The following is a 17646-nucleotide window of genomic DNA, read 5'->3' as shown; positions in this document are numbered from 1 at the left end:
AGAGTATCACATACGTAAACAACGTATGCAATGTATATATGCGGCTACGCTGTTTACGTTCAGATCAAGGCGTAAACAACGTAAACAGCGCATCCACGTACAGTGCTGCTGACACAGAACTGCATACGTTGTTTACGTATGTGATACTCTTCAAAATGCCACTATAGGGTGACACAGAGGAGACGAATTGTTGAATAAAGTCGTTATTTTTGTTTTCTTTGCACACAAAAAGTATTCTCGTAGCTTCGTAAAATTACGGTTGAACCACTGATGTCACATGGACTATTTTAACGATCTCCTTGCTACATTTCTGAACCTTGATTGTGTAAGGACCCTTGCTGTCTATGGGAGGGTCAGAGAGTACTGTGTTCCAAAGATGAACAAAAGGTCTTACGGGTTTGGAACGACATGAGAGTGAGTAATTAATGACAGAATTTTCCTTTTTGGTGAACTATCCCTTTAAGAGATTATGCGATTTTGGATGCAGCCACTATGAGTGAATCACTGAGTCATTTTCTCAATAGATTTGTTCAAAAACAAATTAATTTAGGAACAAAACAAGTGACTGCCAATATGATTGAACCACTGATTCATTCGCACAACCAATTCATTCAAAACTCTCAACTTCACATTATTCCATAAATATGGCGTCTATCCTGACCAATGTCTGTTTGTAACTTAATTAAAATCTAAAAATGCCAAAATAAAGGGCAAGTTGTCCTCAAAAATGTAAATTGTTTGTATATATGCATATGTCTTATAGGTTGGGGATGGAGCATGATGGGCAGGGGAATCGTTGTGGCGATGAGGTGCAGATGGGGAGCATCATGGCCCCACTGGTGCAGGCTGCTTTCCACCGCTTCCACTGGTCCCGCTGCAGTCAACAGGAACTGGGCCGCTACCTGCAGTGAGTGATAGACAGACATACACAGACAATCTTGACTAGTACGACTGTGGATTATATACCATCTCATTCTGCCTCTGAAGTTCGTATGATTGTCTCCGTGACGACCCGATCGAGCCCAAATGGGAGGAGCTTCCGCACCTGCCTGGGATGGATTACTCCATGCACGAACAATGTCGCTTTGACTTTGGGGCCGGATACATGATGTGCACAGCGGTGAGCCATGAATTTACTGATGCACAGGCTTTTTCATTCAAGTAATGCATTATTATAATGAGATTGTAAAATCACTACGAGCATGTATAATTCTACAAGCATTCTTCCTTGACAACCATCAGCTTGCCATAACAATCACCATTTGTGGTCACTGGGTTCACCGGAGAGCGCCGTGACCCAGTATGATGTGTGTTATACATGCCAATAATGCATTATGAATGGAACACAGTATTTTGTTTTAAGTGATATCTGTACATGCCAAAAGGGAAAAGGCTTAATGGAACAGAATAGTGCACCAAAAATGTTCAGTCTCTCACTATTTTACTCATTCTCATGTTGTTTCAAACCTGTATGACTTTCTTTCTTCTGTGGAGCACAAAAGGAGGAGCTTTCAAGCTTTTTAAAGAACACAACGGCGCCATTAAAGTATCATAAAATTGTCCATATGACTCATGCACTTTATTCCAAGTCTTGTGAAATAATGCAAGTTATAGAGACTGAAATTTAAGTCACCATTCACTGCTCTAGCTCTTTTTGGCATGTTCAACAAAGCAGCACTGATTCATTAACAAGTTCTTATTTTGTGTCAGGTCTTTTCAAAAAATCTTTTCATAATTTTGCAAGTTTCAAAGCCTTTAAAACAGTGTTTCTCAACCCTGGTCCTGGGCGCCCCCCAACACTGCTCATTTTGTGTGTCTCCCTAATCAAACACACCTGATTCAACTCATTAGCTCATTAGAAGAAACTCCAGGACCTGAAATGGGTGTGTCAGACAAGGGAGACATACAAAATGAACAGTGTTGGGGGGCGCCCAGGACCAGGTTGTCCATATGACTCATGCACTTTATTCCAAGTCTTGTGAAATAATGCAAGTTATAGAGACTGAAATTTAAGTCACCATTCACTGCTCTAGCTCTTTTTGGCATGTTCAGCAAAGCAGCACTGATTCATTAACAAGTTCTTATTTTGTGTCAGGTCTTTTCAAAAAATCTTTTCATAATTTTGCAAGTTTCAAAGCCTTTAAAACAGTGTTTCTCAACCCTGGTCCTGGGCGCCCCCCAACACTGCTCATTTTGTGTGTCTCCCTAATCAAACACACCTGATTCAACTCATTAGCTCATTAGAAGAAACTCCAGGACCTGAAATGGGTGTGTCAGACAAGGGAGACATACAAAATGAACAGTGTTGGGGGGCGCCCAGGACCAGGGTTTAGAAACACTGCTTGAAAACATTGTGCGTGTTCCGCAAAAAAAAAAAAAATCATACGGGTTAACATGAGGGAGAGTGAATGATGAAACTATTTTCATTTTTGTGTGAACAAATCTTTTAGTGAATGGGAGAAGAACCAGGTTTTAAAAATACTCCATAGCACATCAGCTGGTTTTATTTGATGAGCACCAAATTTCAAATTGATATCAGTCGTCTATATGAGAGAAAAAGCAAGGCTGTAATTACACTGTTTGCAGTTCACTGTTGGGAATAAAATTGTTCAGATAATCAAAACAAGATGGCATGAGTTTGATATCACTTGATAAACTGGATAAAAATGATTTCAAGAATCATTTCTGCTCACAAAATGAGATTCCAGTTGAACAGCACTGCTTGGACTGTACTTCACTGTCTTGTTTAACCATTCCCTTAGCTGCAAAAGGTGGGGCCAGCAGGAGCCCAGGTAAGGTGTTCTCCTCAGTCGCAATGTGGCCTCTTTCATTTGAACTTGGTTCAATTCAGATGGTCTTATTGTTAATCATTACATGTTATTGGTTGGTGTTGAACTCATTGTCATTTTGCAGACACATACGCAGCAGGATACTAAACCCACAGTTGTTTCTGAATTAACTGACATTCACAAGCATCAAAAGGGATGCTTGAGTTCAATAAAAATTTTGTAATTAAAACATACTTGGCTTGTACTTCAGTTTCTAAAAATAAATGTATAAAGTGTGTGTACAAAAATGCACAAATTGATGTCATATACTGTATGTACAATAATATGCACATGAATACTCAAACAAAGAGCAATTTCCACACATAGGAATTGCATTAGGATAAAGCATAACAGGGGGTTCATCCACCCAGAACAGTAGTCCCACCACTAAATGAGCGATTTAGACAACTTTGCGGCTTAGGTAACACATTTTTGTATGAAAGAACTGATATAAGTGCTTTAGCAAAAACACATTTAGTGGCACATTTCTGCTTCTAAACCCTCTGGAATGCCTTGCCCCTAGACTTCAGTTGAAAACCACCAGTGTAAACTATTTTTTGCCTGTTTTTCGAACTGAAGGATAAAATTATTCTCTGTAGTAATTGAAAGCATGCCACAGATTCTCTCAATATTGTAGATCTTAAACCTCTTTTGAACATTCCTTTAATGTCAAGTTGACCAGGTCATTGCAGTCTGGTGGACTTTTCAGAGAGTTTTCTACATTCATTAGAAAAGATATCCATGAATAGATTGCTGAATGGGGCAGGTTTAATCATACATTTCTCAGAAGCATCTAAAAATCTTTACAGGTGCTAAATAATCATCTAGCTATTGGCCTAGCAATCTTTTCGCTATTTAGCTTGGCAAACTCTAAACAATATTCAAACTGAGACAACAGTAGCAGCCAGCTGGCTTCTGCTGAAAACTGTGAGCCATTATTTTGCACTTGGTGTCTTGATGTGTTTAAAATGCTTGTTGGGTTAAGGATCCTGCTAAATGAAGTGTCATCATTAGTACCACAGCCAGAGATTCTGGTCTTGTCTACTACGCCTCTCAGAGGAAGGAAAAAAAAGAGAGATTTTGCTTAACGTTTGACCTTAACTGAGGCCATATTCCATCACTGCCCAGCATTCTGTTGTCTAACTGTGCTGTTGGTCACAGGCTGCATCGTAACTAAAACAGTGTTGGTCATTGTTTTGATTTGCCTGCATGAGATTGCTTTGTTACATAAATGCAACCTGCCCATTAATGAAAATATATCATACCGTTTTCTCAGCTGTTATAATATTATGTTATATTTTATCTTATATTAAGTAACATTATATATAGAATTTTTTTATTATTACAGTTAAAAAAAAAAACCCGGCTATATATATGTTAACCCCCCCCCTATAAATATGTATATAGAGAGAGAAAAGAGAGATCAATTTTAATTATTATATTATCACTTTATTTACAATTTATAAAAAGTGTCTGTTTAATGGACTTATTTTCAATTATAAGAACTTTACAGGGCCATTTTAATAGTGTTGTTTGTCATTTTGATGAACAGTTGTTCAGTTTGATCCTAGCCTTATGACTATCTGACCAGCTGCGTCTTGTCATAAGATTTCTCTCATTCAGAGTGTGTGTGAGTTTGAGAATGATTTTTCTTCTCTCTGTTCCTCTGTTTCTCAGTATCGCCCGTTTGACCCCTGTAAGCAGCTTTGGTGTGCTCACCCAGACAACCCCTTCTTCTGCAAGACCAAAAAAGGTCCACCCATTGATGGCACTATATGCGGTGATGGGAAGGTACCACTCAGCCTTTCATGCAGATCCATCCTGAGGTGGTAGACTCACTTGCTTCCTCTGTGTTTATGTGTTTGCCCTGCTCTCTTCCTCTCTCAGCACTGTTTTAAAGGCCACTGTATGCATCTGACTCCAGACATCATAAAAAAGGACGGAAACTGGGGGATGTGGAGTGAGCTTGGTGCCTGCTCTCGCCCCTGTGGAAGGGGACTACAGTTTCGCACCCGAGCTTGTGACAATCCGCTGTTTGTATATCTATCTATCTATCTATCTATCTATCTATCTATCTATCTATCTATCTATCTATCTATCTATCTATCTATCTATCTATGTTGGCTTGTCTAATTTTTTCATATATAGCTCTTTTTTTCCCTACTTCCATTAACCTCCTCCAGTCCAGCAAACGGTGGACGTTCTTGCGCCGGCCCAAGCTATCAGTTCCAGATGTGTAATATGCATGAGTGTGAGGACCTGTACCATGACTACCGAGCCGAGCAATGTAGCATGATGGACAACAAGTTTGAGTACCAGAATACCTGGCACCACTGGCTGCCTTATGAACATTCCGACCGTAAGTAATACGGCAAATTTCATTCGACCACATAGAGTTGAAAACAGCTTTTCTACTGTAAAAAAAAAAAAAGACACCTTGAAAACAGTTTGTTTGTTAAAAAAAATTTTTTTATAGTGTAAATAAATAATGTAAATTATTTTTAAATAATGTAAATAATTTGTGGATGCAAATGTGATCCCCACCCCCATCTAATTAGTACAAGGTGAATGTGATTTCACCAAGTACTACATGTTCCTGGAACAACATTCCAATCAACCAATCAGAATTGAGGGATATGTTTTCAAGAAATGTCAGTTTTAGGCTTACAGTCAGGGTTAGATGCTTCTACACCCTTGTTAATCAGCTATCATTTCCTCTGATTTTAGGAATAAATTATGGGTAGGGTTAGGTTTAAGGGTAGGGATTGGGTTAGGTCTATATTTTTGGACAGTAATGTTGATTCAGGATCAACAAAAGAATTTGTCTTACTTGGCAAAATCACGACGACCTTAGTACAAAGTCTACAATAACAGTAATCCTCAAATTAATTTATCAGGGTCATGCCATGGTAGTTTAGACATTTTGAGCCTACTGTAAGTTTTTCAAGTTTGGCTTGCAATATTTCACAGTACTGCCCAAAATACTTTTCACTCTGCACCGTATATTAGAAGCAGAAGACAGCAATTTGGCAAATGTCAAAAAATCTTAAATATCAACGCAACAGAACATTTGACTTTGTTTTTATATGTAAAGTTTATTTAAATTAATATGATGTACTTTGATTAATGTAGAATACAATTCTATTATTTTAAATTAGTTTTATTTTATTTAAAGCTTACTTTAGATTGTTTCCTACTCCTGTCCTGCACAATCAAGCTCAGTTTGTCAGCCAGGCTTGTAACCGGGCTGATGTAATCTGTATCTGCACACAGCTGTTCTCATTTACACAGTGGGTACACATGAAAATATATTTTCATTGAAACCCCCCTCTTTTTTTCCACATGTACTTCTACACCATTCATGACATCACTTAGAACATGAAGTACCTCCAGAGTCATTAGTGCTGTGGACATCTGCCTTAGTCTTATGATCAACACAAGCACATCCAAAGTAATTCTCATATAAAGAGAGACTTTTTGAGCCTTTTTTTAATTCACAAAAGAATGTTTGTGGTCATGTCTCATACGGTAAAATGCGCTTGGTATACCTTTGATCAGATGAGGTTACCATTTTTACTCTCAGGAGAAATGTACTCTGTTGACCTTGATTTGATTTGTGTGGCTTTGAGTTTTTGGAGGGGAATAAAGTACTTGTTTTACTTGAACTTTTTCCACACAAAGTGAAATTAAATGCTTTTAAATTACTGGGACATTTAACAGGCGTCACATTGTTCATGGATAAGTTTAGGTCTTTATGAAAGATTTACTTGGACGTACTTCTGGAACAGAAGCGTCCAGTTTTTGGATTAGCTGGGAAACTGTTTGGGATGATATAATGTACAATGCTTTTATAAACCATGTAAAGACTATCAAGAGACCTTTTTTTTTTTTTGGTATATGATCAACATTTATTTTATTTTTCTTTATTATTTTCTTAACTAAAATGAGAATTTGTATATTTTTCTTAGAATTCAAGATCTTCTAAATCCTTATAAATATGCACTAAATCTCAATCCATCACTCAAGGATCTCTCTTGTCTTGTTTTTCATAGCTAAGCAACGCTGCAAATTGTTCTGTCAATCCAAAGAGACGCGAGCTGTAGTCAACATGCAGACTCAGGTGGAACCTGGAACACACTGCTCCTACAAAGATCCCTACAGTGTGTGTGTGTACGGAGACTGTGAGGTAAATAGCTGTGTGTACTACTTGTAAATGTATGTGTTTAGTTACCTGTTGCTCACGGTGTCTCTCTCCCTTCAGAAAGTGGGCTGTGATAATGTGGTAGGATCAGCTCTTCAGGAAGATAAGTGCGGCGTCTGCGGGGGAGACGGAACCAAGTGCAAGACTCACAAGTTTAACTTCACCTTTGTAGAGAAGAAAGGTACGTCTCCACAGCACACATATAAGCTCTGTTCCAAAACCTGGCATGGGCAGGTTGTTAATGCATCACAGGCCTAGTTCACATTTTTATGTTTATTAAAGTTTTGTAGTGAAGTAATAGTGATTTGTAAATGTTTTGCATTTGGTTTAGGTGTCATTAAAGTGCTTGAAGTTCCCAGAGGGGCAAGGCATCTCTTAATCCAGGAACTTAATGGAACTACTCACATTTTAGGTAAAGCCTGATCATTTCCTGTAGTTTTTCATACATTCAGCACTATGCTTGTTTGATTGCAGCTCTCTTTCTCCATTTTTTTAATTCAATAGCTGTCAGGAATAAAGCGTTGGGTGATTTCTTTCTCAACGCATATGGAGACTACCCAGAGACACGCTCAGTTATTGAAAAAGGTCTGGAATGGGAGTATGAAAATAAAAACAACAAGGACACCATTCAAACCAGCGGACCCTTGAAAAATGATGTTGTTGTCATGGTAATCTCCTGTAGGAACTCAAACACACACATAAGTGGACACACAACTTGTCTTAATTGATCGTCTTTAATTGTGTAATTGATTACTAGATCCGAATGCATGGATCGGCCAAGTTGAAGGTGTCGATAAAATACATCACTGACAGTGACAGACTGAGTGACTGTGCCAATGAGAATAACATGGTCCCTGATAATGCGGTGCCATACTCCTGGGTGGTGAAGCGATGGACACCCTGTTCCAAGACCTGTGGAGGAGGTAGTTCACTGTAACCACAATCTTTTGTTTGGGAGTAGTTTGATAAAGATACAGACAGCTAAGTTCCCCCTACATCTCTCAGTTTTTGCTATAATTGATCCTTTGCCAAGTCCTGCCTTAAAAACATTAGTGACCAATCCTACCTTAGCAACTGTTACTGTCCACCATATATAGAGCACTGCAGTGATGACGTGTTTTGTAAGCTAACCTGTAGGTCAGCATCACTCTGGTTCCCACAACAAAAACCAATAGGATTTTTCCATAGGCTTTTGGATTATTGCAGAAAATAGGCTGTATGACCAACAAAAGTTCATGATTGTTACACGGTTTGTTCATCATTATCTTCACAACTTTTATGAATTTTAAAGTCTAAATACAATCACCAGAAGTAAAAACTATTTCAGTTTTTATTTAAAAAATAAAAACTTTTTTTCTCTTAAAGTGCCCCTATTATGCCATTTTTAATGCTCTAATATAGTTTTGGGAGTCTCCTACAATGAGTTTACATGCATGCAAGGTCAAAAAATGCTTTCATTTTCTCAAAATATTCATTTAATATCACCTAACTGGAACAATGATTAGTTTGAAGCAGTTCTAAAAGCCTACTCTGCTCTGACTGGTCAGATGGCCCAGTCTGTTGTGATTGGTCTACCGCATACAGCGCATGTCAGAAACGATACACCCATTGCAATAGTTCCGTATTTTGAAGGCTCGATAGAAAATATACACATCTATTATTTGTCATACTTACATGTTGTGTAAGTGGAGCCAGCTGGTCCAAAAAAACTGGGTACTGAGGCATCTTTCAAGAGCAAACATTTTGTGAATCCCGCGTTGAACTCCCTGAGATTAGAGAAGCAGTCATCAGTAAATGACGGGGACACACAAAAAAAAAAGATTAATAAAATGAAATGATGAATGAAAAGAAAAAAATAATTTTAACCACTGATTCTTTGCAACCTAATCTTTCGGAAGTGAAAATAAAACGAATGTTTAGCATCTTCTTGACATGATGTTAACCACACAAACAAGCTTCAGTGTTTGAGAGTGGGTCAAGTTGTTCGCAGCCGGCCAGTGTAGAACATAGGTGGGCATTATGCAAATGTGTTACCACGTGATGTGTAGCCATCACGGAAGTGGGATTCAAATTCCTGACGTTTAGTTCAGAGTCGATTCTTTCTTTTGGCAGTCAATAACTTTATTTATCATGCACTTTCAGCTTTACAACTTTGCAGATTGTTTACATTCACATACAGCTACATTACACACTGCATGAAAGGCAATATTCAAAATGGCATAATAGGGGCACTTTATATTTTGTGTTAGAGTAGTTTACAAGAGTCCAATTATAAACACAATGAGGCTGTAAAAGCAGAATAGTCAGTAAATTAATTTACCTGTTCGCCATGATGACATTTAATGTCCCTAACAAACTCTGTAGTCCCATTTAGCCACTTTTTAAACAAGCTTTTGAAAAATCACATTAGTATGCATTTGTGAATTGTAGTAGAATAAATCATTTAATTATCTGGAGCATGTGTTAACCACAGTCCCTATTTTAGGCATTTAACCGAAACCCCATTTGGTTAATTCTGACAAAACTCAGTCCAATAGAATGTTAGCTTACATTATTTGCATAATTATGGATTAATTGTGTATATTTTTCTGCTTTTCTCTTTTGATGTTCATGAGTATTTTCTCCGCTACCTTCTTATGGACAGGTATTCAGATGACGCGTTATGGCTGCCGTAAAAATGCAGAGATGAGGATGGTCCATCGCAGATTCTGTGAGAAACTCAAGCAGCCTCCGCCCCTGTTTAGAGACTGTTACCTGAGCGAGTGTGCTCAGCCCATGTGAGTGTGTGTGAGTTTTTTTATTCACATTTTCAGTTTTGGGGGCAACACAAATTACTTAATCAGATTACTTTTTTGAAGTAACAACAAAAGAATTTGGACACACCAACAAATTACTTATTTTATTTATTACTATTATTCTGCATTTTAAACCCACCTTAAAATTGGATGTTGTGATAATTAGTACCTTTATATATATATATATATATATTCAGTGCATGCAGATCAACACAGAAATCTTAATTTGTCAAAAAAATTACATTTGATTGTGTAATACATGTTTCCTGTTATTTAAAATAGCTCAAACATTTCAGTGTTGTGTAATGATGTATTTTATAATTTTATAAAAATGTGTAGTTAGTACATTTAATATACATTAATACATAAAAAACTTTTATAATTTATATCTTATTATGAATAACGTAAAAAAAAAAAGTAGCATTACTTTTAAAACTAGCATTCCCTAGCACTACATTTTGTGGTCTGGTTTTCTGCAACTATACTGTAGTTTATCTAGTTTATTTCCAGTAGATGTCACTGTGACACTGTTGTTTCTTGTATCACACATGACACTTTGGCACCTGTTTTTCCTGATAAACTTTGACTGATTCTGTTTCTATGTGTTTAGCTGGGTGGCTGGAGAGTGGGGTGAATGCAGTAAGTCTTGTGGGAAGACTGGCACTCAGACACGCTCTGTACGCTGCGTCCAGCCTCTAGCCGACGGCAAGATCAAATCCATCCGCAGCCGTTACTGCAGTGACGAGCGCCCAGAGTCCCGCAGAGACTGCAATCGCAACCTGTGCCCTGCTGAGTGGAGGCTGGGCCCCTGGTCACAGGTACAGACATCTGACATGCTGTGTTTCTATCCATATAGGTCTGCGCGTGGGATTAGTTTGATCAACTTTTAGCATAAAAATAATGAATGTTTTTTTGTGTGTTTGCTGTTGTAGTGCTCAGTGACGTGTGGTAATGGTACGCAGGAGAGGCAGGTGCTTTGTCACACCCGTGACAACACCATTGGACTGTGTCTGGACTCCAAACCAGCTGCATTAAGACCCTGCAGAATGGATCCCTGCCCAAGTGCGTATTTGATTATGTGCTCACATTTTCAGTAACTTTCATTAAGTCTGAAATAACAACACGAAACATCTAACAGTACATTCAAAATGAAAGTCAACATGAAGTGCTGTTCACAGCCTATTTTAAATTGACAAATTTCTGAGTGTAGCAAGATATTAAACTAGAAAAAATATAGGGCAGGGCTTGAGAGCCATTGATAATTGGTTGAATCATTAAACGTGAGTGTAACATACCAAAATGGAGTCAGATGGTTGGTGGGAGTAATGCTCACATAATGCATCTCTCCGAGACGAGGATGTATCTAACTGGTTACACTTTACAATAAGGATGTGTACATTATCTAACATGAAATACCAATGAACAATATTTTAAAACATTTATTAATTTTTCATAAGATTCAGTCTTCAGTGTCACATGATATGTCAGAAATCATTCTAATATACTGATTTGGTGCTCAAGAAACAGGTCTTGTTTAATGAGCATTGTTGAAAACAGTTGTGCTGCTTAATATTTTTTCAGTATTCTTTGAAATCTTTTGTGGCATCATAAATGTATTTACTGCCAGTTCTGATCAATTTAATGCATCTTTGCTGAATAAAGGTTTAAATTCTTAAAAAAAAAAAGTAAAAAAAAAAACACTCACTGACCCCAACAATGAACATAACAATGAACTATAGTTTTTATATATATATATATATATATATATATATATATATATATATATATATCTCTAATATATATATATATATTTCTAACATTAACTAGATTAATAAATCCTGTAAAAATTGCATCAATAATTTGGAGGATAAATGATAATATGCAATGCCAGTTTTATATGTCATCTTCCAAGTGCAAGTCAGAAGTCGTAGATATCGATTATCGATTTTCATTTCATGTTGATGAAGACAAAAATATATGAAGCCAAGTATAGACAATTGGGATTATTTGAATGTACACCTACTAATGATCTGTCAAGCATGCTTATTAATGTTATTAATGAAAGTTGTATTATCTGTACTAGTTTTTGCAGAAATAACAGACTAATTCATAACATGAATGAATACACTAATATAGTTAATGGGATTTTTCTTTCTTTCTCTCTTTCGCATTCTCTTTGTCTCCCGGGCTTTCTTTTTCCCAATCCCTCTCCCACATACAACAGGGAGTACTTCTGACTTCAACAAGCACGGCAACTTCCTGATACAGTGGTTGTCGCGTCACGACCCCAAATACCCTGTGCAGAGGATGTCAAGTAAAGCGTCTCTCTCCAGCCACGTTGTGGCCCTGCGCTGTCTCACCTCTCTCAGCTGGACCTTCCCTCTGTCTCTCTGCCTGGCTTTACAAGGCAAACTCCCCTGACTGCCTCCCTCTTCCGAGGCTTGCACGCTTCTTTTTCCTGGGTGGTGGTCCTCTTTTATGGGGCGTTTCCGATAGGGGGAGGTTTCTCTGTTTCTCTCTCTCTCTGTCTCTCGCTCTATCTCTCTCTCTCCTTTGTGGAGCTCTGTGTTGTGAACGCTGGCCAGTAAGAAATTGTTGACAAAACAAAACATGTAAAAAAATTTTGGGAATGTTTGTTAAAGGAGGGGCTTTGTGATTGGACAGGCAGCTTGCGGAGCTAATGATTGCGCTGAGGTTTCTGCAGGGGTGACGCGTTTGTTTGAATCACTGCCCTCTGTAAGCTGTTTCCATATGGCTCACGCTCTCAAGGTGGACGCCGTTTTACAGAGGCGCCGCCAGAGCTGCAGGTGTGAAGGGGGAAAAATAAACATGAAAAGTGGCTAAAACATTAAAAAAGAAAAAAAAATGACAAAAAAACTTCAGCTTTATTGTGAATGTGAACTTGTCACAATGAGGAAATCTTTGCTAAGTGCTCATTCCACATCCTAGTTCATTCTTGAAAACCGATGGGACAAAAACAAACACTCAAACCAACAATTTAAGATGTTACCATGGGACGTACTGTTGAACTGCCATCGTACGTGTTGGTGGCCGATGGTGAACATGAGGTGGAACTTGCTAAACAGGGTCGCTTTACTACACACGTTCGAATGCCATAACCACCTCATCCTCCATCCTCTCTTTGACTGTTAACAGATTCAATAAATGCAGCTTATTTGTGCTTGCAGACTTTAAACAAACATATAAATATATTTGTATTTATATATGACTATAAATCTATATGGGTACCAATAATATGAAATATTAATAATTTGTTTTACCATGAATAAGCTGTAGCTTATTAGCCTAACATTTTGACTGCTATTGATCGCTTTAATTCTTGACTGTTACGTGTATTTTTTTATTGATTTTACATAAATACAAAACTATTGCTATTTAATAACAGAAGTTAAGTGTTTTGGGGGAAGGGGAAGACCTATATTATGCAGGACTCACTCAGCCAGTTGCCTCTCAGTTTTTTTTTCTGAGAGTTGTGGTTTCATTTGATCGGATTCATGCACATTAAATATCTCCACATGGTGATGAGTGATGTGCGTTTTCGTCATGCCTTTGTGTGTGCGAGCGTTTCCGACACACGTGTGCGTGCGTGTACGTCTGCCAGCATGCGTTTTTAACTACGGTTATCAGTGGCCATACAAAAGACGACACATAAATATACCTCATGAACTTTCATCCACATCCAAGGGGGGAGTGGGGAGTGGGGGGGCCAAGAGCGTAAGAACAATGCCTTACACTACGTTTGAATGTATCGGCATTTATCTGTGAAAGTGATGGCTTAGCGCACAGAAACCAGAGGCAGCTTCAAACAAAGCCTGAATTAGAAACAACCGATCAACTAATCTTCACACACATCCGAAAACAGTGGCTAAAAGCGTTTTAGTGGAAACCTACACTCAGCATCTCTTTATCACTTCAGACGTGTCATTGTATCGTGAAACACATTTCTGTTGTGACTATGTAGCGAGATATCCGAATAAACATTGGTGTTTACTGTATTTAATAACATTTATGACTGTTATCTCCTTACTTATAAGAAAAAAATGCTAATATCATATACTATGAGTAACTGTCATGTTACTTCACTGGCCCAACTGCGTCTTGGCTGGCTGTTGTGGGGGGAAATGTCTGGGGAGCATTCAGATGGACTTACGTGCACTGCGTCTATATGCACTTTGATTTATCAGGGAAACTTTATTAATGTTTTGTAAATGTTTAATATATGACACTCGTATGTGCCATGCCAGTTTTTACATCATCATTGAAATCATGTATTTTATTTAACCAATGACCTATTTATTTATTTACTGTTCATCTGAATTACCAATGGATTAATTGTTCTCAAAGTAATGAAGTGTTTAACCAAAGTTACTGTGAACTTGTACCTTTCAAAACAGTTGATTTATTTTTCTGAAGACGACAACTCTATCTGTATGTTTAAATGGGGGTGGGAGTGCATTTCATGGTTTCAGTTTCTGTCATGGTCAACTGCAAAAGTAGGAATAAAAAAACGTGTCATAAAAATGGGGGAAAAAACGATCTTATGGCTTTTTCTTGCCTGTGTTGTCATTCTGCTTTCTGTCAGTTTTTCTGTGACAAGTGGGATTTTTTCCCAGTTACTTTAAAGGTGCACTACAGAACATTGGCCTCTCTTTCACCATCTGTGGTAGAATTGCAGGTTATTTTGCAGAGATGTTTTATTCTTATGTCCGTTGTGCTACAAGTATAAGGCTTACTGTAGTGAATCAGGGTAAAGAAAAAAACACTGATGTTTGTCATGTATTCACAGAATAATGGGTTTTTGTAGTGCAACGCAACGAACAATTTATGTTTTAAATTACCAAATACCCTGCGCTCAGCTGTCAGCCATTGAAAATCCTTTTGACGATCACCAATTTTTGGAGAATCTTGCAAAATGTTTTAGCTAACGATTATATAAATAAATACAATCCATATTCAGAAGGACAAATAACCACATTCAAAAGGAAGACAAAAGAAAACTGCATGTTAACCTAACATGTTTAGTCATGTAGTATGCATCTATATGCCAGTCTTTGCAGGCTTGCTTAATGGTCAGTTCATAACTCTGTTTCTTCATTTGCTTCATCTAATGCTTCTCTTTAATGTTTTTTTTTTCATTTCTGCTTATTTCTTACTCAAGCAAACTTGTTAAAAGCATGAGAAGACACATATCTAGTTAGCTACACATATCCTTATTAAGCTCCTCTTTATGCATATTCATCATAGATTGTAAAAAATGGTGACTTGATCGTTACCATAAGAATTTGTTCAACTTGATCTGAACTTTAAATTTAGTTTTGATCATGTAAACAAATGTATTTAGCTTGTTGCGGTGATGTTAAATCATATATTTGCCTTCAGTTGGATTTCAATGTACATACATACTGTATGTCTTATACCCCTCTCTTGTTTTGCAGAACGTTGTCATGGTGACCGTTCTGCATTCTGTCGCATGGAGGTTCTGCAGCAGTATTGCTCCATGCCGGGCTTCCAGCGCATGTGCTGCAAGTCCTGCAAGGTTGGCAATTCCACAAAGACTACTTTGCCACCATCCAAATCGAAAATCACCACCAAAGGACGATCCACCACAACCCAAAGTCCTACACGCACCACGTGGACCTCCACAGCAGCCTTTTTGCCGTCTATGGAAGGGAAAAGTGCCACATCTGTGAGCACGCCTTGGTTATATACAGCCTTGGCAACATCAACTGATACTCACAGATATACAACAGCTCCCTTTTATCTATATACTACAACTCCTATCTATAAGCATGCTACTCCAGAACAGAGCACATCCTTTGCCATTAATACACCATCTAGGATCATATCTGCACCTGGAAATTATGTGACCGAATTACCTGTTAGCACTGTTTCTGCAGCAACAAGGATCTCATCTGCACCTGGAAAAGACATGGCAAACAGCACCAAATTACCTGTCAGCACTGTTTTCCCCGTCATTTTCAGTGATCTGAATGATGTTACTCTCAATCCCAGCACCACCGTCCAGTTTAAAGAGTTTGATGGGAGTAATGGTGCACCAGATGTGGACAGCAGTGCGGTATTGCCGTCAACAACAGTGAATGGTGTGAATGAAAGCGAATTGACAACCTCTGGCAATGTGGACATCAGCAACCCAGTGACAGCAGAGGTGTTAACAACCACTAAAGAAAGTGCACCCCTGGTACCAACCTCTATATCTACAACTTCCAGTACACCACTGTCCAGTACAACAGCATCCAACACAGATAAGATGAGCGGACGGCCAAATAAAGTGGAAGAAGCGAGTGAGAGCAATGCTATTGATATACCATATCAAATAATCCCATTGGACAACGAGTTTCCTGTGAATAACATCATCGCCAGGAGAGGACGCGTGTTTCTGCGTGAGAAAACACGGAATAAGCGCATCCAAGAACTACTTGAGGAGAAGCGAAAATTTTTGAGGCGGATGAAAAGAGCACAGGGGATTTGAACCCTGTCCAGTTTCTCTTATAGAGATACAGCTGCCAAATGCAACTTTTGTATCCAGATTTCATCTTGGTATTTGGGTCAAGACCTGGAAAATGGCCAAAATATTGCAGTGAACTGATGCTTTTTCCCTCTTTTAATAACATGGCAAACTGATCTTTGTGGAACAAAACCACTAGCAAGTGTTTGCACAGTTACTACGAACCTCAACAACGTCCTTTTAGGAGGTTTCACTGAAGGATCTTCTAATTCAAAGTGATTTATCATTTTAAAGGCTTAGTTCATCCAACCTCATGTCTTTCCAAACCTGTATGACTTTCTTCCTGCCATGGAAAACAAACACAGAGATTTAGCCATTCTTTACACCATTTTCCATATTAAATAGGTGAATGGTAGTGAGGAGCTGTGAAGCTCCAAAAATGACAATAAAACATCATACAAGTTATCTTCGAAGTCTTCTGAAGCCATGTGGTATTTTGCGAGAAACAAGTAATTTTTCACAGACAGCATCATGAATCTTTAAAATCACTCACATTCCAGGATATTCAAATATGGTTCATTAAGATTTTTATGGTACTTTTATGGTTCTGTTTTGTCTATTTTGAAAGCTTGACTGCTTCTTGTCCCCATCCCCTTTCATTTCATGTTTGGGTGATCTAAAAATCATAGAGAGTTATCATTTGCACAAATCTGTGCTTCTCAACATGTTTTTGCCCAAATATGCTCAATGACTGATATAGATGATAGGCACATACTGTATTATTTGTAAATTAGCATAGATTTATTTTTTCAGTTGGCACCAGTCTGAAATGTTCATGTTGGCTAGGGCAGCGGTCACCAAACTAAGTCCTGGAGGGCCGGTGTCCTGCAGAGTTTCTCCAACTCTGATTAAACACACCTGAACCAGCTAATCAATGTCTTACTAGGTATATTTGAAACTTCCAGGCAGGTGTGTTGAGGCAAGTAGGAGCTAAACTCTGCAGGACACCGGCCCTCCAGGACCGAGTTTGGAGACCCCTGGGCTAGGGTGTGTTTCAGCTGAACATTTTATCATAAAAATGACTGATAATTTTACAGAGTCAAAAATATGGAACCTGTGGTAGTGATGTGAAAAATGAGCCCAGAGAAGTGAATCAGAGTTAAGTGAGAACATAACCAGACATGACATGCAGTTAAGACATTTATATTCTTACCTACAGTATATCACAGCCTCATCTGTTCTGACTTACATGTATCTGTGATAAGAAAAAAAAATTACAAGGTTGTCTTCATCGATGAGTCATTTGACAAGAACTCAGGGATGCACCGTGTTACA

General features: G+C 38.2%; 1 protein-coding gene across 1 annotated transcript in view; it reads left to right on the top strand.

Moving 5' to 3' along the window:
• LOC107594866 (A disintegrin and metalloproteinase with thrombospondin motifs 2-like) overlaps window positions 1–17226 on the top strand; it is a 182363-nt gene extending 165137 nt beyond the window's left edge. The window contains exons 8-23 of the mRNA XM_016285071.1: window positions 764–907; window positions 988–1120; window positions 2763–2792; window positions 4506–4619; window positions 4716–4861; window positions 5012–5187; window positions 6881–7014; window positions 7090–7210; window positions 7361–7441; window positions 7534–7697; window positions 7787–7952; window positions 9674–9806; window positions 10435–10642; window positions 10757–10886; window positions 12049–12138; window positions 15281–17226. Of these exons, the coding sequence (XP_016140557.1) occupies window positions 764–907; window positions 988–1120; window positions 2763–2792; window positions 4506–4619; window positions 4716–4861; window positions 5012–5187; window positions 6881–7014; window positions 7090–7210; window positions 7361–7441; window positions 7534–7697; window positions 7787–7952; window positions 9674–9806; window positions 10435–10642; window positions 10757–10886; window positions 12049–12138; window positions 15281–16335 (3025 nt within the window). The 3' untranslated portion in view covers window positions 16336–17226. The remainder of the gene's footprint in view (window positions 1–763; window positions 908–987; window positions 1121–2762; window positions 2793–4505; window positions 4620–4715; window positions 4862–5011; window positions 5188–6880; window positions 7015–7089; window positions 7211–7360; window positions 7442–7533; window positions 7698–7786; window positions 7953–9673; window positions 9807–10434; window positions 10643–10756; window positions 10887–12048; window positions 12139–15280) is intronic.
• Window positions 17227–17646: the final 420 nt, after the last annotated feature.

This window comes from Sinocyclocheilus grahami, unplaced genomic scaffold (assembly GCF_001515645.1).
Source record: "Sinocyclocheilus grahami isolate Dianchi unplaced genomic scaffold, SAMN03320097.WGS_v1.1 scaffold192.1, whole genome shotgun sequence".
NCBI lineage: Eukaryota > Metazoa > Chordata > Actinopteri > Cypriniformes > Cyprinidae > Sinocyclocheilus > Sinocyclocheilus grahami.
The sequence above is the reverse complement of the archived record's forward strand: the minus strand, read 5'-3'. Positions and strand labels throughout refer to the sequence as shown.